The sequence below is a fragment of the Brachionichthys hirsutus genome, unplaced genomic scaffold (assembly GCF_040956055.1).
Source record: "Brachionichthys hirsutus isolate HB-005 unplaced genomic scaffold, CSIRO-AGI_Bhir_v1 contig_1453, whole genome shotgun sequence".
NCBI lineage: Eukaryota > Metazoa > Chordata > Actinopteri > Lophiiformes > Brachionichthyidae > Brachionichthys > Brachionichthys hirsutus.
This window is the reverse complement of record NW_027180536.1, coordinates 43,027-65,675: the sequence shown is the minus strand read 5'-3', so window position 1 is coordinate 65,675 and position 22,649 is coordinate 43,027. Positions and strand designations below refer to the sequence as shown.

Here is a 22,649-nt window from a genome sequence, read left to right as displayed (position 1 = left end):
TATATAGATTTTTCCTTTGTGTTGTGTTTTAGATCACAAAGCTCGACTATTGATACATTAATCATACGGCATTTACCACTGGATAGATAATTAGAAAATAGACTGTTATTAATAATAATCACATTTTTCGGATTCTATGAGCTAATGTCCTATGAAGAGAGCAACAATGATATTTAATAAACATGTCATAGATATGTTTTATAACAATAACATACTGTATTATTAATTATAAAGTTCGATCATGACTCATTTCCCAAATATAAGCTGTTGAGCTCTCACATTTAGTCCGGTTCTTCATAGTGCTGAATCCCTGATGGCTTTAGGGTTGAACGGATAACAGTGTCCCCAATTACTGAAGCCTGTTTTGTTCTGTTCTGTTCCGTTCCGTTCCATTGGGTCCTCGGCTTCTCATCGAGACAGAAGACACCCCTTAATAACGTCACTTGTGACTTTTACCACAGGTCGGTTGGTTCGTGTCCAGTATGAAACTAAAGGTCACCAGTATTTTTCTAAATTTGACCAAGTTGTTCCGTTTTATGTTTTACTTTTTACAGGAAGTCCATGCTTGTTAAAAGGTTCTTAGTATGTCTGGTCCTGATGCATTTTGGAGAGAGAGAGACTTTAATTCCATCCATGGCCCGGTTCCTTACTCAATAATTCAGAGTGTGTTTAGTCTAATTGATTTCACTTCTTACGTCACACAAAGATGAAAGAGTCTTTCATCCGTGGCCACTCACCCGAACCATCCATCTTCTTTCAACATACATTTTTACCATCCTCTCTAGGCGGGAATGGATCCTGTGGACCGACCTGTCCCGGCCGACACGCCATCAGCTCTGATAGCTGCAATATTTCACGCTGCACAACTGAGATATTATGATCATTATATATCATTTTCATTCTTCTCTTTGGTTCTGTCTCTTTGGTTTCACCTATAAGTGCACCGACACAGGATCGTGAAATAGTAGAATTTCATCCTCTGTCTTTGCCATTTTCACACATATTTCTGCACACACACACACTCCAACTGATCCCGTCTCATAAAAGTCTGCAACATAATAAATTACCATGTATTTTATTCGATGTAGGCATAAATTCTGCTTGTGCTCCTTTATTTTCAGCACCTGATTATGAAAGAGATGAACTTTTTCTACATGAAATAAAATTTATATATAGTCTAAAGATGTAAAAGAATGCCACCGACTGGTGATAAACATCCAACAATAAAGATTTGGTTGTATATGAAGACTTCAATTAAATTAAATTCATTTTTATTTCTATAGCGCCAGATCATAACAGAAAGTTATCTCAAGGCACTTTACAGGTGTAGCAGGAAAAGACTTGCAGGGAAAGATAGAACCCGACTTGTCCCACAAGAGCAAGCACTTTGAAAACCTCCAAAGACAGAAAGTGGGTTGGATCCGCAGTGATTTAATGTAAATTAAACAAGTCATTATGCATTAGCATACTGTACAGGTAATGCAATGACCCAGCAAGGGGTAAAGAGTCCTAATAGAATTACAAGACATTACAAGAATGAGTATTTTTTGATCACCTCCTCCCTACTTAATTCCAAATCCCCCCAAAGAGGTAGAGATTTGGCTTTAACAACAGCGGTTCAGCCCAACATTTAATACATTAAAGACTTAACATTCCTCAAGGGGGTAACAGGATCATGTGCCTTATAGGCATGTTTATGGGATGCCATGCGGTACAATGCACGGAAAAGGAAGAGAGATTGAGGAAGAACGAAGATCTGGGATACTGGTGAATTCTGATGACGGAGGAAGAGGAGGCTACGAGCAACCGCTGCACACGTGGGTGGATTCCTCATCGTTGTACGTTTTGATAAGTCCCGTACGTTTCTTGCACTCGTCTATTACGATGTGTGTGTTCCCAATCCGTCTGCTGCTGACAGAGCCCCGAAAGAGAGGATTCATTGGTGGGAGGAGAAGCATATACTTGCAGACGTGCCCAGGAGCTTTGCCCAAGGGAGGCCTGCGGATAATTACCAACCACTTGACAAACAGAGTTCGGCGGCTCACGGAGACTTACTGATGGTAAGCCAATAGGCAAAAAAGAACGCTAACTCCAGACAAAACATAGTGTACATAAGTCATACAAAGGCGGCTTACAGGTACATTGTAGAAACTCAAATGATCAAAAATAGTCACTTGTCCCCATGAAGGGTTAAGACGTCGAATGCAATAGTGAAATGACAGCAGAGCTCGGATTGTGATCGATCTCAAACATAATGTAAGCCCATCACAAATGCCGTAGCTCGGAGACGGTAAAGACGCCGGTGAAGAAGCCCAGATTTGAGTCTAAGTTCAAAGTGTCGCCTCGATTTTCCCATCCAGATTCAGTTTACACTCCAGACCTTCGAGAATGAGCGCTTGTGCATTTTGTCCCTCCGCAGCATTTGATGAAATAGCTTTACCCAAGAGGGTTGATATTCAGAGTGAAAAAAGAGGGAGAGGGCAGAGCGGAGAGAGCGCTGCAGAGAAACTGTCGAATCAGTAACCTCAATCATGTCCCACACCTATGACTAACCTCGGGCAAAGTTAGGGAATTAACAGAGCAGCCAGACAGACATGCAACACGGGCTACGACTTTGCACTTCAGAGATAAGCTCTACCCCATTCCTCTGGAGATTCTTGAGAAAGACCACATTAATAACAGCAGAGACTTCTCCCTCTGCTGCTGCCTCTGTTTCTGTCTATTGATTTTTCACTGAATTCTTTTGATGAGAGTGGAGGGACTGACACTTTGATTAGGCTTGCCGTTAGCCAGTATGTGTTTGCTCTTATATGTGCAGGTTTATTTTTGTGCAGGTGAGCCAATGCGGTTGCGGTAATTTTGTGTGAGGGTAGACGGTAACAAATGACTTCTACTTCAGTGGCGCACGCAGGTGTGTTTTTGAAGTATCGGTGTAGGATTTACTTCTTACTTTCTGCAGCATTTGGTTTAACCTTTCCGGTGGTATTGCTCCATTCGGTCTGTATCCGTATGCTCTCCTAATAAGTGTCCCATTAGGGGCAGAATGAAAGCAGACACACGGACGCATCCTTCCTTAAAGTACAGCATAAATGGGCCTTTACCCTTCAGGCTACGCCCTCCTTTTTGAGGGGCGCAGTGAGAAAGTGTACTTTTTTTCCGGTTGTTTGACTTTGCTTCCCATGGTTTTGTTCCAATGGTTCCCAAACACAATTTAAACAGCTGATTCTCTTCTATATTGCTCAAGACGCTTCTTCTTCTTCGTCCTGCTTGTCCAGTCAGGGGTCACCACAGCAAACCAACGTTCTCCACTTCACCCTGTCCTTTGCATCGTCCTCCCCGACACCAGCCACTCTCATGTCCTCCCTCACTACGTCCATGTCTCTTCTCCTGGGTCGTCCTCTAGCCCTGTTCCCTGGCAGTTCCATCCTCAGCATCCTTCTACCGATATAGTCCCCATCTCTCCTCTGGACATGTCCAAACCATCAAAGTCTGGTCTCTCTGACCTTATCTCCAAAACGTCTAACCTTCACTGTCCCTCTTATTGTCTCATTTCTAATCCTACCCAACCTGGTCACCTCCCAAGGAGAACCTCAGCATCTTCATCTCCGCCACTTCTAGCTCCGCCTCCTGTCTTTTGCTCTGAGCCACCGTCTCTCAGCCGTCCATCATGGCTGACATCACCACTGTCTTGTAGACCTTTCCTTTCATCCTCGCTGACACTCTCCTATCACTTGGGGGGCGGAGGGGGGGCTCAGACAGCAACGCTAAATATCAAGCCAAATACAAACACATACTTGTTTGGATATCAGAACACATAACACACCAAAGGCAGTAAAAGGCTCTATTGTTTGGGCTAATTATAGCAATGAGCAGCTCGCTCCGGGGAGACTTCTCCTTTTCCTCTGGACGTCTCCGGATGATCGGGTTTCACTGACATTGAGAGACGGAGCCAAGGTTGAGCCCACATTTGATCCGCATTATCAGGAAAAGCCCTGACCACCATCCGCTGCAGCCGAGGATCTACTGACAACGATTTTACATTTCTCTCATGACATTAAAGTTCTCCTTCATTCAGCGTAAATAAAAACAGACAAAATGATTTTTTTTCTTCCCAAATTGAATACCTCTGCAGTTTTTTGGCTAATGTGCAATGTTTGCACATTTTTTCATTTTACTTATTTATTTATTTTCTTTTAATCAAACAGGAGTCGTGACCTCTGTTAGCAGCCCTTTGTTTCAGTAACTACATGTTATTTTTACAGGTGATATGTTACCTACGCATTTAGACACGTTTATAAAAGACTATTATAGATTTCAATCTTTCATACAGTCATGTGTTGAGAACATCTCGCTGGCGGAAGGCTGATCCTTCCCCGCTTTCAAACCCGGCCGTGATGGCATCGCATCTTAACAATCAACCTGTTTCTCTGTGGGATGTTTCAAACACCTCATTTTACGTTATTTTTGTTCCAGCTTGTTTCCTGGCATCCAGAATAATCACAGGCCTAAAAAAAAACCCACAGGATTTTAAATATTTAATATATCGTCTCTGTGCTGTTTTCAATTGAGCACATCACAAAAAAAAAAAACATTGATCAAATGATACACTATAGGTTGTGTTTCTCCTTTCGTGCATGCAGCATCCCTGCTGTTTTGGTGCTGAGGTTGTCTTACAGTGAGATTTTACTCTGTATACAGCATAAATCTATAATGCCTTATACTGCTATATATAATCAGCTCTCATGACAGGAGGATTTTGAATTTAACAAAAAGAAAATGCCCAAAAGTAAATCTAACATTTCACATATGAGTAAAAGCCCACCTATAAGACACGGCCTGAGTCCACCAGTGGATGTCAGACAACGTGGGCTGTCAGCAGTTCTAACCCGAACCCTATTTTGCATCCCTCCTCCATCTCCCTCGCGGTTGCAGGTTCACCACAGGGATGATCCATGCACTGATGATCAGGACCTCTAAATCACCTGTCTATCAGAATACACCTTCACTGACCAAGGGCGTGACATCCCGTGAGCTGCGGTCAGCATCTTGATGCTCTTCTAATCCAAAAAATATATAGTGACCTCAGTCAAACTTGTATAAATCTAGGAAAGGAGTTTAATTCGACGCCTGCAGACAAATGAGACGTCCTCATCCTAATATCCCTCTCCTCTGCTTGCATTTCTGTCATTAAACCAGAAATGCTATACGTGATACCACACCTACACTTTTGGTAACCTGGTCAGGTGGTAAAATAATCTCGGTACTGTTGCGTGATAGTATTTCTAATTTATTGCGATTATTATCTTTATTTTGTTTTTTTAATAAGATTTTCAGCAGCCATGATCTCGGGATGATGCTGCATCCACCCTTTCCTCAGCCTGGATGGTCTGGGATGAATTTGCTCCAGTCTTTGGGTTTTAGTGGAATAGGAGGGTCCGCTGCGCGGTGAAAGTGAAGTAACGGCAGGGCGACGCAGGGAAGCCTTGGAGCGCGCCTCGCGAGTCGCAGGGACGCGTTTGGACAGTCTGTGTCACGGAGCGCCCCGCGCGCACGCAGGCACGCAAGTGGAGCAGGGGAATCTCCCACCAGCCGGCTTGTCATCTCAGTGAGAAACCAGCCCGTTCAGCCTCACGAAGATAAAGGAGGCGCGATAACATCTCCTGGTCTCGATTTTGGACTATTCGAGCCGAAGGAACGAGGAACGCGGGAACTCCACGACCCGATCCCATCCCGCGTTACCTGCTCAGGCTCAAACGAGCTGTCTCCAGGTGTCCGGGAAACGGGAGCGGACGGACTAAATTGTCCGTTTATAGTTCGCAATCTGAGTCCAAGAATATTTTATTGAGGATTTTTTTTATGGAGTAAAAGGACTGCGCCCCCCGCGCTCAGGACCGGATGGATTCTTTGGGTTTTTTCGTGATTCTTCTCTAATTCAGACGCATTTGAGAGTCAAGGTGCAAACACCGGAGCCCGTGCGCGCTCATTTGTATTCCTTGTAATTGGGATAAGGACCAGATAATACGCGGTTGGAATTTCGGTGCGTAATTTTTAGAGGTGCGCGCGGCTGCTGAGCCGCAGAAGTAGTTGAGCCACCTTTCCTTCCTCCCTCCCGTTTAACAGCCTGTTTTCCAGTGGAATAAACTGAATCGCGGGTGAAGACTTGAGAAGAGCGGCTTATTTCTGGAATCAGAGGCGCAGATTCTCCGTAGGGTGGTGAATGACCAATGGGGAATCATGAATACCGCTTCTGAACTCGAAGATGGGACTCGGCATAAAAACCAGGTATGTTCATCCACCTCCACGCGCGCTGCGGGGGTTTGGGGGGGGGGGGAGTAGCACGGCTGCTTGGCGCAACGACCCCTCCGGGTTTAGCGGTCTGGGATCGGGGCGCCGCGCACCGCGGAGGAGCCGCAGAGCTTCACTTCTGCAGTTCACGCCATCCCCACGGCCACTTCTGCTGCGCGTGGCACAACGCGTCACTGCGTTAGTTAGGAGAATGTAAAATATCCCACAGGTAATTTAACGTGTTGGGCGACAGTTCGGGGGGCACCTCACCCGAATATCCACCCTCCCCGTGTGCGGTTGGGCTGTATTTGGAATGGCTCCGGACGCGCAGACGTTTTTTAATGGCCTTTTGACGCACCGGAGCGCTTTAGACAAACTCTCCCACTCGGATGAACGGAGGCAAGAGCGGACGTGCACGGTGGTGCAGTCGGGCAAAGCGCACATCGGGGAACAGGCAGCAAGGTCAGGAGACGGTTATTGACAGCCAATGAGGAACGGCGCTCCTCCAGGATCCACGCAATTAGGTTTCGGCGCGCCCGCAGAGGAGATTGACGCATCATGGGAACACCGCGCGTGATTTACCTTTCCACGCTCCACACGCCACACGAGGTTAAAGTGTTCTGCCACACGTCACTGAAAACAATCCGAAGGCGCTGACGTGAGAAGTTCACGGGAGGAGCCGGTGACGTGGGCTGGGCTGTGATCGTTTACCTCTTCGAGCAGCGAGCAGGGAAGGTAACACGTTCGCTGCCCAATCGTGTCTCTCGCCGCTTCCACTTCATTAAATACAAAAATAGCTGATTCTAATTAAGAACAAAACGTGCGTGAACAAAACGTGCGTGAACAAAACGTGCGCGTGCTGTCATTCAGAAAGTGGCCAGGTGGCAGTCACAAGCGGCACCTCTCTATAAGGTATTATCGATCAACCCAAGCAGTGATTGATTATATATTACACTACAGCTGGCTGATCATCCTTTAGCTCCAGAGGCGGGGCTAAGAGCCTATCACCTCCTGTTTTATTGCTGCTTTGCCTCCTTTACCTCCACCCGAAAGGTCACCCTAATGTGAGAATGTAGTTTGATGCTTGTGTTTCTCGAGGGGACAAACCTCCCCCCCTCCCCCCACGGGGCTCGTGGAGCTGTGAAAGTGGTGAGTGAACTCAGATAAGAGAGAGAGAGCCGCTTGCTCAGAGTCACAGGACGTTGGATGAGGTCATCCATCCATCCGTCCAACCATCCATCAGAGGCCCCTCCACGTTTTTATTGTACATCACACTCAGATGCACTGCCAGCCTCTCTCTCTCTCTCTCTCTCCCTCCCTCCTCCCCTCCCTCAGCAGGAACTCCATTGTTGGTCATTCCAGGCCCGGTTGGGAGTGATGGGTTAATAGAGATGTCTTCTGGGCTCTGTTTGTGTTGTCGTTCCAGAACCGGGCCCATGATTCTGCTGGTGACTCCTGATATATCTGATTAGTTGCTGTCGGTGTTCTGTAACAGACTGAGGTCATTAAGAGTCAAAGGAAGCTTCAAGTGCAGCCTTGAAATCTCAGATAAAAGCTATATATGTTCTTCTTCTGTGCATTAAAAGAAGAGATGGAAAAACGGATGTCGTGGCTTCCGGTCGGATGCGAGGACGCGGCGGGAAACCTCACACACAAAGGGTTGACAGGCAGGCCGAGACAGGAAGCTGCCGGCCATTAGCGGTAATGTGAGAAACATTTGTTCCTGCTTTAGATATTTCACCTCTTTGCTCCAAGATTGCTTTGTAAAAATGCAATTCCAGACAAGAAAGACAATAAACAAAGGTGGTGATATTGTAAAAACAAACAAATAAACAAACAAACACCAATATTGATTTTCTGCAGTGCTCTCCAGCTCTTTTTTGTTTTTCGGTTGGAGCTGATTTCATGCCATCATAGCGGAATTAGCCATGAAGTGTGAGTAACCTGATTTTCATCTCACTTATACACTTATTTCATATGTATATATGTATATGTACACACACACACACAGACACACACACAAGTCTGCTGAATCCCGCCGGGGATGCCTGCCCGAGTAATCAATAACCACTCCAAACTTTCCAAAGCTGTAAAATGACTGTATGAGCAGAATACCAGAATACCACTTCACACACACACCCACACACACACACACACACACACACACTGCACCAAACATGCTCACTCATGGAGGATTTGTTGAATTTTATCGGCCAGGATTCACTTTTGAACACAAACAGATCAAAGTCACGTCAAGTTAGCAAATCACTGATCAATAAATAGAGACATTTAGAGATGCATCTTGACAGCAAACACACACACACACACACACACATTGGAGGACCACTTATCAGTAACTCGCTCCACAGCGACTCAAATCAGAATTTATATCAGTGTTGCCTGACAGCCTTGACACATACACGCACACACACACACACACACACACACACAGACGACCGCACACAGACTGGACACACTCCCCTTAAACGCGCCTCGCTCCCAAAATTTGGTAAGTGTTGTGCATCAGGCGGAAAACGTCTCGGCCGCCCTTCATGCACGAGGCTTCCTTCATATCGGTAATTAGAGCTGAAGGGCTGTTTTACTTTCCGAGGACAAGCCGTATACCTTCAGGTAGAACGTTCCACAGCCTGCAAATGTCGTTCCAAACATTCATCGAGTCCCACTTCAAATCACAACAGACAACAACAAACACCTTTTGTCTCGCCCCCGAGCGCTTCATGTCGTTTCTAAATCCGACCGCAGGCCTGCATGTGGAACATCGTCCAGAATCACATAGAATAATTGAGTTTTGTCAACTTTCAAGTTGAAAAAATGTGCAATTTTAACACTTTTGCTTTATTAAGTAAGATATTAAATGCATTTGGATCTACCAACACGGCTCTGCGGTATTTGAATGTAATTATGGCGCTCAAAAGTGGTTTTATGTTTGTCAGCGATAGCTGCACAGCGTGACTCAATGCTAGCATGCAGATTTATCAGGTTTTTGCACCAGTGCGATAAAAACACACAAAATACACAAAAAACACAAAATAATTTTATTTTGTTGTTTTTCTTCCCAAACGAATCGTCTTTGTCGTTCGAGCGGGTGAAACGGGTGAGTTCAAAAATAAACGTCTGACTCATTCCTCAGTCCTTCTAACAATAAAATCTGTTAAACTTGCGTCATGATGCGCCCGCTTTGCTCATGAGAGACTTTTCACACCAAGTCGAGGCTCAGCTTCAAACTATAGCTAAACGCTGCGTGTCAATGTGCAGCTCGATCAGCACCGCCAGATGTGGGCCAGCTGGTTTTGTGGGCAACCTTGTCAAACTAATGAACCTGCCGGAGTCGGATGGAGGTATAGGAGGCGGTGTGGACTGCAGCAGAGCAAAGTGGAGAGAGTTCTTTGGTTCACCGGGTCTGTGATTTCCCCGCGGAGGGTCCTACTATGGAGGAGGTGCAGCTCTAACAACCTCAGCTTCTGTTTCCTCCGCCCCGGTCTGGGGCGGCATCGAAAAGCTTTAGCTTTCAGGTCCCCGGAAAGGTCTTCACGCCCACCTCTTTGTGGGGTAAGTGTCGCACCCGGTGGCTAACCTGTACCGTAAGCGCTCAGGGTTTAAATTTCGAGCTGTGCCCAACGCTTGTGACGTGAGGTTGTTGTTGGCTTCAAGCTCCACAGATAGCAGGCATCCATCTCAGAGGAGGGGCTGCTTAAATTGGGCCACGTCTGTCTTTGTGCTAAAAGGTGCTCTGATATATTTATAGCCTTTTATCCATCCATGGTTCATTTCAAACTCCACTATGGGGGGTGAGATGGGAGGGACCGTTACTGGATTCATTACCAAACGCAATCCCTCGGCTTGCTGCTGCAGCCAGATGGAGATATCGCCGGGCAACACACGTGAACAGCGACCACGTGAAACCAAAAGACCGGCCTTCAGCCAGAGGTTTTAAATGACAGCAGCAAATGAAGAAGCCAAGAGTAACGTGGAGTACAGTAGAACGGACCCAGGGTGGCGAAGCATGAATCACGGCAGGTAACAGATGAGCGCTGAGCAGCGTCAGGATCGCTGGGGGCTCTTGTTCCCACTGCAGGATGACGCAGCCGGAATCCAGCAAACTCCCACATAGCGGAGTACCGGAGAGGCGCCGTCAGATCAGCCACACATCTGTATTTATACACACAGGATGACAACATATCATCCTGTTGTAATATCACATTTTATTACCTCCGACAGGGAGGTTATGTTTTTTTCCCGCCGTTTATCTGTCTGTCTATCTGTTTGTCTGACTTTTAGCAAGATAACTAAAAAAATTGAAACAGAGATCAGAGATCAAAAGTATCTCAACGTAAACGCGCGCGCCTCTTACACTACTTCACTCTGGAAGACTGTAATGTGCAACTCATCATTCACTTCTCTGCTAAATCCGTCATTAAATATGCATCGGAGATCGCCTGTGAGAGGCGGATGAGAGGTGTGCAGATGGAGGAGAAGGAGTGGGCTGGAAATCAGGTAGAGTGGTGGAGTGAGGGATGAGAGAGGGAGAGCATTGCAGAGTTCAGTCATCGCCAGGGACAACCGGCTCGGTCCAGATGGGGCTCTATCTGCAGGCAGCTTTGGGAAGAGTCTAATTTCCTTGCAGTGATTTCATTCTGAAAGAGCGCTGAGCGCTGCATTTCTGAGGTCAAACCTCCCGCAACAAGGTGCACTTCTTCCCCCCCCGCCCCACATCCAGAGGACAGCAAGGGTCCCTTTCATGGAGGGCTAACGCGTCTCCTTTAAACTATACAGCAGGACAGTAAATAATAAGGGAATTCATGGCACACATTTTCTGAATAATTTACAATCGATGTAGAATTTTAATCCAGTGATCAATCCGCTCCGGTCGAAGGATATGGAGCAGGAGCATCCCTGCGGAGGGGGACTCGGCATAGGAGGGAGGAGGATGAGGATGCAGTTTTATCAACATTTAAACACACAATCTCAGCAAAGACTGCAGAAACACAGAGGCCAGCCCTATTGTTAGCCTACATAACAGCATCATTATAGACCGGCCTGCTTTCGCTGATTTAGGGTTAATAGCGGCATTTATTGTCCAAAAGGGGGACGGTGGAAGGATTATTGTTGTCCCAATGAAGGAATATTTTTGGTTTGCTTTGTCGTCTGATGCCACTTTGAACATTTTTAGGGGTTTAGATTCACTTTGCTTCTCATAAACCAAACATAATGTGTGAATCAATGAGAAAAGCTCATTCCCTCCATGGCCATACCGGCCATCCAATGAATGGCCGTCCCTCGCGGTCAGGAAGCGGTTCCCCCTGGTGTGCGACGGCACGTTTACCCAGCTGACAGAAAAAAAAAAAAAATATTGGTGTTTATGTCTGTCAGGAGAACAAAGAGAAGAAAACATCAGGAAGGCGGTGAGGTGACCAGAAAAAAAATCAATCACGGCGAGGAGAGCTTGATGAGGGAGGCGGGAACAAAGAGATGAATTTATTGCAGCTGTCCTATTAAACAGTTCAGACAAACCCATGGTTAATATATTAACAGAGATTTCTACCAACATCCATGATTTATTTATCATCAAAGATTCAATCGGGCAAGCTGTGTGCCGTTATTCATACGTGCTGTGTGAAAGTGGCACATTTTAATAAATGAGGGATTGTAGGAGTCGCTGCCACGGCGTGTTGTTCTCCCAAAATCCTCATCTTAAATTATTCAAATGGTAAATCCATCAAAAAACTGGGAGATGGATTGATGTTAAAAAAGCCCCCCCCCCCCCCCCCTCTCCTTTGGCTCGTATAGCTGAATTTATTAAATCTCCAGGAACATTTTTCACTCTTGTCGTATCAAAAAAACAACAAAGAAACAACAACAACAGACGTCACAATTGTGGGAAGCGAACGCGCGACAGTCGGCCAGTGTCTTTCATGTTTTCTGCATGTTTGAACTTCCAGCATCTCAATCCAGGGCTGTTCCTACAGCTTCAATTTATATTATTTGGGTTGTCTTGTTTCCGCACCTTTCGGCGAGACCTGAGTCTCGATGAGATTGGATATGGAAATGTGGAGCGATTCAGGCCAGCAGTTTCTGCTGACGCTGTGGAACTTGGCAGCACGGAGAACAGGGAATATTCCGTGGAGGGGAAAACGCTGCTGCACGCGGACGCCTCAGACGCAGACTCGTTTTAATGCTTGTGCTTCAGATATGAAAGGAAGTGGATAATGAGCTTCTTCCTCCACCTGATTACGGTCCATCGTATCAACGGCACGGTGAAAAGCAAAGAGGCACCGGAGACTCCGGCGAGGCTGAGATATCAGAAGGTCGAATTGAACTCGTTAATTGATTTCAGTCAGCCATTGGTTGAATTCTCTTTTACTTTACATCCTCGGTTCATGTAACCAGATCACACCAGACAAATCGAGACAGGTATTCCCTTTACAAGACTGCCTCACCCTCTTTTCTCTCTTTCTATCACCCCCTGTCTTTATCTCCAGCTGCCACCAACAATAATAGCCCAAAGGTAACATGATCGTGTTCACCTCGGCGTTCCGACAGAAGTTATTCTGGTATGTGACAACCCTCCACAGACTGGTCCAATCCCAAATCCCCCCTAAACCCTTCCCATTTGTTCCCACTCCTCCTTTGTCTATTTTTTTTTTAGAACCAGAAGACTTTCATGTTTTTAAAGGACGCCTGAGCAAACCAGGAATGGGATCCGATTTCCATCAGGAAAGAATTCTGCCTCCAAACTGCTGCAGAACCCGACTGTCGAAATGTCTGAGATAATTATCCTAACTATAACTGAGTTACTGACGGCGTGATGAGTGGCGTCCCACAGATAGAGGGTTCAGCCGCTCCCCCTCACAAGTCATGAAGAGAAAACAAGGGTCAGAAAGAGGAACCGGGACAGGGCCTTTGTCAAAAATCTGCTAACTCAAGTCCTCCTCCGAGATTTTCAGGCTATTGGATGAAGTTTGTAAGACGAAGGAGTAAAAGACGGATCAGAGATTTGTGACAAGCAAGCAGCACTCGTCACATAATCATCGGCACAATCTCAAAAATTCTTTCGAAAGACGTCTTTAATGAATCCTTCTCGCGTGTTCTCGCTCTCTCTCTCTCTCTCTCTCTCGGTCGCTCTGACTCGGGGAACAGAATCTGGCGGGCTTCTCACAGCAGTCGATGATGAGCCGGCATAAGAAATCAATCGGACTTAGAGTATTTCTGCGGCCCCTCAGCTCGCATTGATTTATTGCAAATGTGTTGAAGATGAATAGAAAAACTCTTAGGACTGCAGGGAAGGGCGGAGAGAGGGAGTGGACGTAAGAGCGATAGAAGATGGGCTGCCGACAGGCTCGGGATGAGGGGGAGGAGCAAGCAACGAGGCGGGATCTTGATCGGCTGACCTTTGCTTTGATAGGCTAGGGGTCACGCCGCTGTCTGTCACTGGGCAGAGAACATGATGATGGCGACTTTATGAGGCGGCGATGTGTTGGCTGTGTCCCGCGGTTTTTTTCCGAAACAGGTCATGACAGCTCCTGTGAGTCTGCAGCAGGATGGGTCAAAGGTCACGGAAACAGCGGCGGCGTAGAATCCTGGCGGACGCAATCGGCGAGCTAACCCGATAAAAATACACTCAATCGCTCCGCGGCTTTTTTGCCGGAAACTTTCCAATCTGATGTAAACAGAAAATTCAATATCTTTTACATAAACATCTGCTTGTTTCTTAATTAAATTATTGCTTCATTAAAACTGGAAGTGTCTCCTAATTTCGTTTTTCCACGTTGCCGATTTGAGTCGGTTTCCAAACTTGTCCTGCCGTCGCTACTCAATTACGGCCCAAAGAAATTTCAGGGCTCTGGAGGAAAGCCTCGCCGGTAAATTTAGGTTTTCTCTTCCAATGCATCTCGAGAATGAAAGGCTCCATTCATCCCCGTTGGCGACGGTCGGCCGAGAGGCGGATGCAGACGGATGAAGAGCTCGGTGGTGACCCGGTGTATTTATATTACTCGCCCACTTTTAGAGACACCAAAAGGGGGCTGTTGGAGATGAGGATTAAAGTGGATTACAGCAACTGGACAGCACAGCTGAGAGAATGACATCTTATGTTGATGTCATGGCTTCCATAAAACACGAGTGGTAAAATATGTCGCCTCAGCAGGGCGGCGCCGGTCGGCTTCTCTGAAGGGGTTAAAGAGGAGATTAGAGCGATAATGTTGGTCTGCTAATCCGGCAGCACTCTCAGAAGAAGAAGACGGGGCACAAGAGGCTATCGGGGTCAGCCATCACCATGGCAACAGATTATTCTGCAATAATTATCTGCCATATGTGCCTTTGTCAGAATTAGAGGTTGGCTGCGAGATGGGTCAGAGGTCAAACGCTGATCAGAGCCTCCGGTGCCGTCAGAGTGGAGTTCAGCTCGCTCCGTCGCATCTGTCACACGAGACGCCGCCTCGCAAGCCGCACGCCGCTTCAATCAGACACCCGAGAGGTCCGACGCCACCAGACGCGTCCACTCCGTCGCAGCGACTCGCATTAAATGTCACGCCACGCTGCGCAGATTGAGCTCTCAACAGCCTTTTCCTCCATCGTATATCTTCCAAAATGAGTATGTGGAAATGAATTAAATGGATTTATGATTTCAATCAGAATACTAAGCTTCCCGAATTGACTTTTTTTTTTTTTTTTTTTTGCCTGAGTAGTGGGGGAAAGAAAATGACTGTGTGAGGAGAGTGCACAAATGTGAGCTGACACGGGCTCAGGAGGGAGGGGGGGGGGAAATGAAAAACTTTTGTGGTTTGTTCAGCCGACCAAGCCTTCCATTAGGAGTCCAGACGGTTTAACTCAATCCTGCAGCTCTCCCGCGGGAGTTATGCAGTTCACACTAGCACCCTGGGAAAAGCAGCAACAAGGTGCAAAGTGGCTTATCCGTTATAGTGGATCATTTATTGAATGACTCGAGGCCACGTGGGAAAACTCATTTGGAGCAAGATGGCTCTCGATGGATCTTTACTTTCCCGTAAAGCACAGAACTATCCTTCAAAATCACGCCGCATTTAATTATTTGGGCTGTAGTCTACTGCGTGATATCAAGGATTATAACAGTTTTTTTTCCCACCTTAATTTTAGGATTTCTTCAACAAAACACCCCTCGAGTCACGGACAGCAATCTTTATTCAAACCGCATCTCTGCATCGAGCCGTGGATTTGGGTGTGAAGCAGCCTGGAGATCCCCCGGGAAGCCAGGAACGTGACAGCTTAGCCGGTTTTTAAAACACATGACGATACCTGGGGCTTATTACTGCAAGCTGTCAGAGTGTGTGAGCTGCACGGTGACGCTGTTCTCCTCTGATCAAATTTGTCATGTCATGGCAGGACGGAGGAACTGCCGACACGTTTCAGAGCGAGCCAGGATGCGTTCCGACAAGCTACTTCCATTTAGACACCAATTAAGCTCCATCCATTACTTGTATCTACGGTCAATTAGAATGTCACCCGTCACTATTAGGAGACTCTCCGAGCCCTCTGGCATTCTGGGAAAAATAATTACATTCTTTCTGCATCATAATTACTGCCTTAAAAGTGTCTCCTTCGAACACTAACAAATGAAGCTCTTGCCCCCCCCCCCCCCCCCCCAGCCTCTGCCCAAGTTCTGCCTCTCTCATCTCTCGCCCGTTGTCTCCCGAGACGCTAAGGAAGTGGTTTTAATCTGGTAACTCCAGAGGAATCCTCAGCACCGGACCGCATTAATTAAGTTCTTATGTGCGTTCCGTTAAATGTTTTCCGAGCCCGCCCAGCGTAAACATGTTTACCAGCGACTGGTCACTTCTTTGCAGCTTCTGATTGCAACGTAGCGCACGGATTAGCACGAGTTATGAGAAATGAAGTGATTAGTGGACATTAACCAAATGCAATTTTACGCGCTGATGAGTTTTATTACTTCCTGATTTCCTATTTGCAACGTTCGTCAACTCTATACACACAAGTAAATCGAACCGCTGTGATCTCTAGAGGAGCCGGCATGCGCTTGTCCACATGTGTGACGATGAGCAATTATTCAATCCACGTTTTAGCTGAAGTTGAGCTGATTAATTTCCACGACTGACTTCGACGTTGCCTTCATCCGGGTGTTTCGTCGGCACCTCGCTGCTTTTAGGAGTAAAAAGGACAGCATGCTGTGACATTTCCTTTGTTAAATAGCCAGACTGTGTCCTACGCTTTCACCCTCACATTTGCCAGCTCCTGAATTTCGAGGATTCAGGGCTTTTTTTAACCTGTGATCTAAGATTTTCAGAATAAAGCACGCCTCTGTTTTATTTATCTTTGTAGCACTTCCCTTATGTGACCAGCTAACGCTCTCATAGCACTTTTATTGGTTAAAAAGGCTCTTTTTGCTGTGTTACAACGAAAAATTCAATTAATTTGCCACCATTATGTATAACCGCTTTGAAAACGTATGATGTTACACATTCAAGACTGTTGGAAGGTGATCATTTTCCCATGTGAAGTATTGACGGAAGCAGTGTGGCATTAGCATGTGATGAGTAAATACGAATTTAAAACATCCAGGAGACAGCGCTCTGGATCGAGAGGCCACGTTTCCCATCCCACAAACCTTCCGTTCTGAATGCGCTGCGCTTCATTGGCCGACGCTTCTAAAGGGTTATTTTGCAGAGGAATTTAAAGTGTTCCTCTTACACTGAAGGTCCTCATGAGGAAATCGCTTTTGCATTTAAGAGTAGTGTTACTAGCAGGAGTAGAGGCTCACTGAGGCCGTCAGGCAGAAGAGGAGCTCCAGCGTTGACTTTGAGTGACAGGAAGCCGTGCTTGACTTAGTTTTTATTCCATTCTCCTTGAATAATCTCAAGGTCAGAATTGAAACAACAGGCTGCACAGGCCATAAAGAGGCTTTTTTTTGTTTGTTTAAGAAACCCGGGAGCCCAAAAGGCCGACATTTAAAATGACAGCAAAGGCATCACGACCTGTCGACCTCCCCTCGGGGAGAGGAAGACGCAGCTCTTACCACCCGATAGCCTCAACGACAGCTTTTAGTCAAGCATTGTCGCGCATGCACACACACACTAATGCAAGACACTTGCAACTTTTCACATAAATGAAGCACTGCACACAAACACACACACACGGACACACACACAATATAGCTGTTGGAGCAGGGAAGTGAGCATCATATTTGTCTTGCGTCATCAGCATCTCGTTGCCAAGGTCACAGACAGGATGTGGGGTATTCACTCCATACAAGTGTACAAAAAGAGATTGATGGACACACACATCACAACTGCTCTAACAGTTGTGATGTGTGTGTGTGTGTGTGTGATCGTGATGGAGCACTTAACTGTGCTTACAATTGCAATCAGGACTCTAAGTGGCTTGCAATTTCAAAAAGAGAAAATGAAGTGGGAAGGAGGCAGAAAGAGAAGTGAGGCTGTGAAGTTATCATGAGAACGTTTGCAGTGATTCCTGACAAGGTAAAATGATAGCATGCTAATCCCCGCCATGCTAATTCACACAGTAATGACTTATACAAAAGATAACTGTGTGTGTGTGTGTTGAAGCGACATCAGCGTTCGGCCGTTTGCGGCCCCTCGCGGTGCAATAAGAACGTTTTTGCTGTCACACAAGTGCAGCTTTTGCAATTACAAATCCTCATTAGCATACATTTGTGTCTGATTTGTGTGCGTGCACGCTGATGCATGCTCGCAGTCACACTCGAATCCTCCCCACTTGGCCTACATCTCGCACATTAAAGTTTGATTTGAAGTCAAGACGAGTCAAATTTATTTGCATAGCGCCATATCGTATTCGATAACTCAACGGGCGAAGGCGAGGCGGCAACTGTTCCTGGCGTAGTTAGAGAAGCGTCCACAAAGCGATAAGGAAAAAAAGAGAATTTAAATCCTCCGCTTCAGTTATTTGAGCAAAGCAGAACCTGCAGCTGCATAAGAAGCACCTGGAAGACGAAGGCAGCTGCAGATGCTCGGACGTCCACTATGCTTGGAGGCCTGCCATCCCATAATGATTGAACACCAGCTGACAAAGGGCCACGGGCCACATCGTTCCCAGATCGCCGTGTCCCAGGAGAAGCAAGGCAACAATATTTGCCATAACGCCCGTGCGAAATTGAAAGCCCTCTTTCAATCTTATCGTTTTCACTTCACGCTCTCGAAGCCGGCGTTCTGACCTCACGGTGATTGTGCTCTCTATAATGGCGGCAATGTGTTTCTGCATTCCGCTGCGTGCATGCGCCTCAGGGACGGCGTGTGACAGACTCGTTCCCGGTGCGCGGCCAGTTGTGCTTTGAGCTCCAAGGACAAGCGGCGGCGGGTGGAGCGGGTGATTTGTCTCTTAGGATTGAACTCATCTCCCCGGTCTCCCGCAGGCCTCGCCTCCCTCTTCCTTCACCGCACGCTGTCTTATTTTGAAGGTGAAAAGCGTTTATCTGGCTCTTTGCCTGCGTCAGTTTGAGCCGTACTTTGTCGTATTCAAACGGTTCGCGTTGCACTTGAGGAAACACTCGACGATTCCACAATTTGGTACAAAATGAGATTGAATTATTTTTTTGATATTGCGGCAAAAAGTCATGATTATTTGCCACCGTTTTAAAAATCATGTTTTACTGTGCTTGCAATAATCCATGGGTTTCCATGACGCCACCTGGAAGAGCAGGCGTTGCTGTAAAAGAGGAACTATTGAATTTTGGAGTAAATCCCAGTGAAGAAATCGATTCTTGATTTCTTCACTCTTTAACTTTGCAAGAACTTTGGGGCCCTTTTTCAAACCCAAAAAGTTAGCAGCAGTTATCCATGAAATATTTATTATAGGTCAGCATCGGGGATGGAAAAGGGTGATTTTGGGAGGGATTTGTCTGCCGGACCAGGAAAGGCTGACTCCTCTGGAACAGGAGTTTCCTTATACTGAAAGAGATTGATGGATAGAAGCTGTCTGGGATTTAATGGTGAAATAATCTAAATAAAAGTGTTTGGATACACTATACTATTAAATGTGGGTATCATCCTGACAAAGTACCATTAAGTATTGATGCTTGTAACACCCAACTTTAATGACAGTCAGGTTTCCGTTTAAATATGCAAAAAGAATTTAATGGAGCCAATGCCATAATACTGAGTATCTCATTTGCAAATACAGATAAAAGCTATTCTCAAAGAAAAGAAACCAACACTAATTTCATTGTTACTCCTCTAACTGCAGAACAACAGAACTGAGATGACCAGTCCCTGCATATCATTTCTTGGTTTTAAGATGATTTAACAGAAACACAGAATTCTGCATTCAAACTAAGCGAGCTCAGATTGATCACATTTTCGCAACGTTTGCTTTCATTCTGGTGTGTTTAGATGCGTTTGATGGTTTTCTCGTGCCAGAGGGCATTTTCAATGAGGTGTATTGAAGGAATATTCTGTTTACAGCACCAAAGCAAAAACGCTGATTATACCGAACTAAAAAAAAAATCCTAAAACCACCCACAGACAGCTTCTCCTTTTCATCAGTGTGTAGCCAGAAGAAATTCAACTGAGAAGGAAACATGAGAATGATTTGGACAGAAGGAATGAAGGCGAGCTCAGTAATGGATCTGTCACTATAGGATGTCTCGTCTTGTACCGGCCAGTCACTATCAAGAATCCCACAAAGAGTCTTTCTAATGTAGCTGCTAAATGTGTACCAGTGGCCCAGTAACCCCAAAAAGTACCCAGCGCCACTCCGGCTATCAACTGTAAAGAGAATAGTCCCTTTGAACCTGTAAAAGCTGTTATACCACCATCACATCCACAGTGAAAAGTGTCCTCTAAAACACCCAGACCCAAATCTCTGTGTCCCACTTATCCCACAACGTGACAATCCTGTGTATTCTGGGATAGAATACACACTAGAAACAGGGGTTGGCAATAAGGCCACAAAATGCCTGTAATTCTATTTTACAGTAATAATAATTATGTTTTAATGCAGGATGAAGATGCTGAGGTTCTCCTTGGGAGTGACCAGGTTGGATAGTATTAGAAATGAGACAATAAGAGGGACAGTGAAGGTTAGATGTTTTGGAGACAAGGTCAGAGAGACCAGACTTCGGTGGTTTGGACATGTCCAGAGGAGAGATGGGGACTATATCGGTAGAAGGATGCTGAGGATGGAACTGTCAGGGAACAGGGCTAGAGGTCGACCCAGGAGAAGATACATGAACGTAGTGAGGGAGGACATGAGAGTGGCTGGTGTCGGGGAGGACGATGCAAAGGACAGGGTGAAGTGGAGAAGTTTTGCGTAGTCAATTCTATGAAGACATTTATAATAGCCAAACAATCAGGTTGACTTTGTTTCCTTCAGCAACTGCTGTAAGTTTGCCAGAGGCGTGAAATGATACAGAATTAAAAAAGTGCATGTATTGAGGATAAATCTTTTTTAGTAGAAAGTTGGACTTTTGGGATTGTTATAACAAATTCTGAAATGATTCTGGATACAGTTTTTGCACCCTTGACATAGTATTGCAGTCTGTTCTAGTCCTAGTCTCCTCTCTTAGCAGTCTGCATGTCCCCTTACGATCAGTAAACCCATGGTTGAATATATGCAAAGCCTCTACCGCTCTGTCGTCTTAGAGATCCGTAGGTTTAAACACACCTTGCTTAAGTCTATGCTGAACACACACACACACACACACATCCGTGCTGTGGTGTGCTGGGGCAGCAGACTGAGGGTATCTAGTGCCATCCTGTTTGCTGTGGTGTGCTGGGGCAGCAGACTGAGGGTATCTAGTCTCCTAGTCTACTAATGCACTATGTGCATACTATCAGTTTCATATTGCTGTGTCTTGTTGACTGGAGCAATGTTGCTGATAGAATTTTGCTCTGGGATTAATAAATTATTCTGATCTAGAAATGCAGCGAAAGAGAGCAAACATATTCCAAGAACAACACATTCAGACAAACCACATAAGCTTAGAGCAGATTTCTTTTGCCTTGAGGACTTGAAGACGTCCTCCGCTCATTCAAAAAGGTCCCACGCACACATACCTTCATACCCACAGAAGGTCTGATCCCTCGCTCTCTTCTCAGGCGTATCGCATCAGACGGGATTCGAACCAATGAAAAACCCCAAGTATTCTATTAAGGGTAAATCCTCTCAACTTGTGGAGCCAGATTAGGACTGGATAAACACTGCCGAGCAGTTACGCCCACAAGGGGACTAATGCCAGGAAGAAGCCTGGTGACGATTGGCACGTCAGTCCAGTGTGTGTCTGTGTCGACAACCCCGGAGAGGGGATGAACAAATTAGAAACTAGGATACGTGCTTCTCCCTGCAAAGGGAAGACTCAGCTGCAACACACAACCTTTGTTCATCCAGTGTCTCGGTGTACTTCTACCCTTTGGCCTCTTTGCAACAAAGCAGAACAAATATCTGTACTGGTGCACCTGTGAACTTAAAGGGACCTACTTTTAGTCACCTTTCACCATCCTAATTCTTCCCAGCTTGTGTTACTGCGTGGTTGACCTCAGCTTCATGACTGTAGAGTCTGTTTATTCAGTGCGGCGGCTCTGTCGCTCCTCTGTGTACTCCTAGCGCATACAGCTGCAGTGTTTTAGGGAGAACAGACATGGATTTCTATCGCTGACCCTAAGGCTGCTCATTGGAATTCAGCAAAGCCCTCCCGAATCTCCCTCCATCTCTCTCACCCGCCCCTGCTTTTAATTTTTTTTCTCCCTCGCTGTCTTACTCGTTGCAATGACCATCATAGCAATGACTGTGTGAGCTGCTTGCACACACATTTGCAGATGCCAGCCGTCCAGAACGACAGAAAATGTGGATGCAGTATTTTCTAAACCTGCTGTATTTTTGACACTAACAGTCAACACAAAGCTATTAAGCCTCTTTAAACCTGAATTTTTGTGTTATGGCCTGTGCAGCTCCACATAAAAAAATGCTCCAATGAACTCATTCTAGCTGCTTGCCGGCCCCAAATGGCTGTCAGAACAAAAAAAAAAGGCTAACGAGGAGAAAAAACACGCAATTCAAGGCTAATTTAGTTCTAACATTGTTAGAGACCAAAACATGGTAAAAAAAAAAAAAAAGAGACTAAGTGTTTATCTCATCTGGTGGAGTTCAAGTCAATTTCAATTTATGTGACCTTTAATCAGAACACAAAAGTCATCAGAGCCACTGTCTCTAAGCCAGGGGTGGGCAAACTTTTTGACTCGCGGGCCACAATAGGTTCTAAAATTCGACAGAGGGGCCGGACCAAGAACAGATGGATGGAGTATTTGTGTGAGCTAATATAAATGACACATGAAAGCTATTGCATTAAAGGATTTGGCCTTTTACAGGTAGCATTACAGAGA

General features: G+C 45.9%; 1 protein-coding gene across 1 annotated transcript in view; it reads left to right on the top strand.

Moving 5' to 3' along the window:
• Positions 1-1,716: 1,716 nt before the first annotated feature.
• The window catches only part of LOC137915865 (fibrinogen C domain-containing protein 1-like), a gene marked incomplete at its 3' end in the record, with an annotated part of 46,473 nt that continues 25,540 nt past the window's right edge, over positions 1,717-22,649 (top strand). The window contains exons 1-2 of the mRNA XM_068758984.1: positions 1,717-1,817; positions 6,210-6,282. Of these exons, the coding sequence (XP_068615085.1) occupies positions 1,717-1,817; positions 6,210-6,282 (174 nt within the window). The remainder of the gene's footprint in view (positions 1,818-6,209; positions 6,283-22,649) is intronic.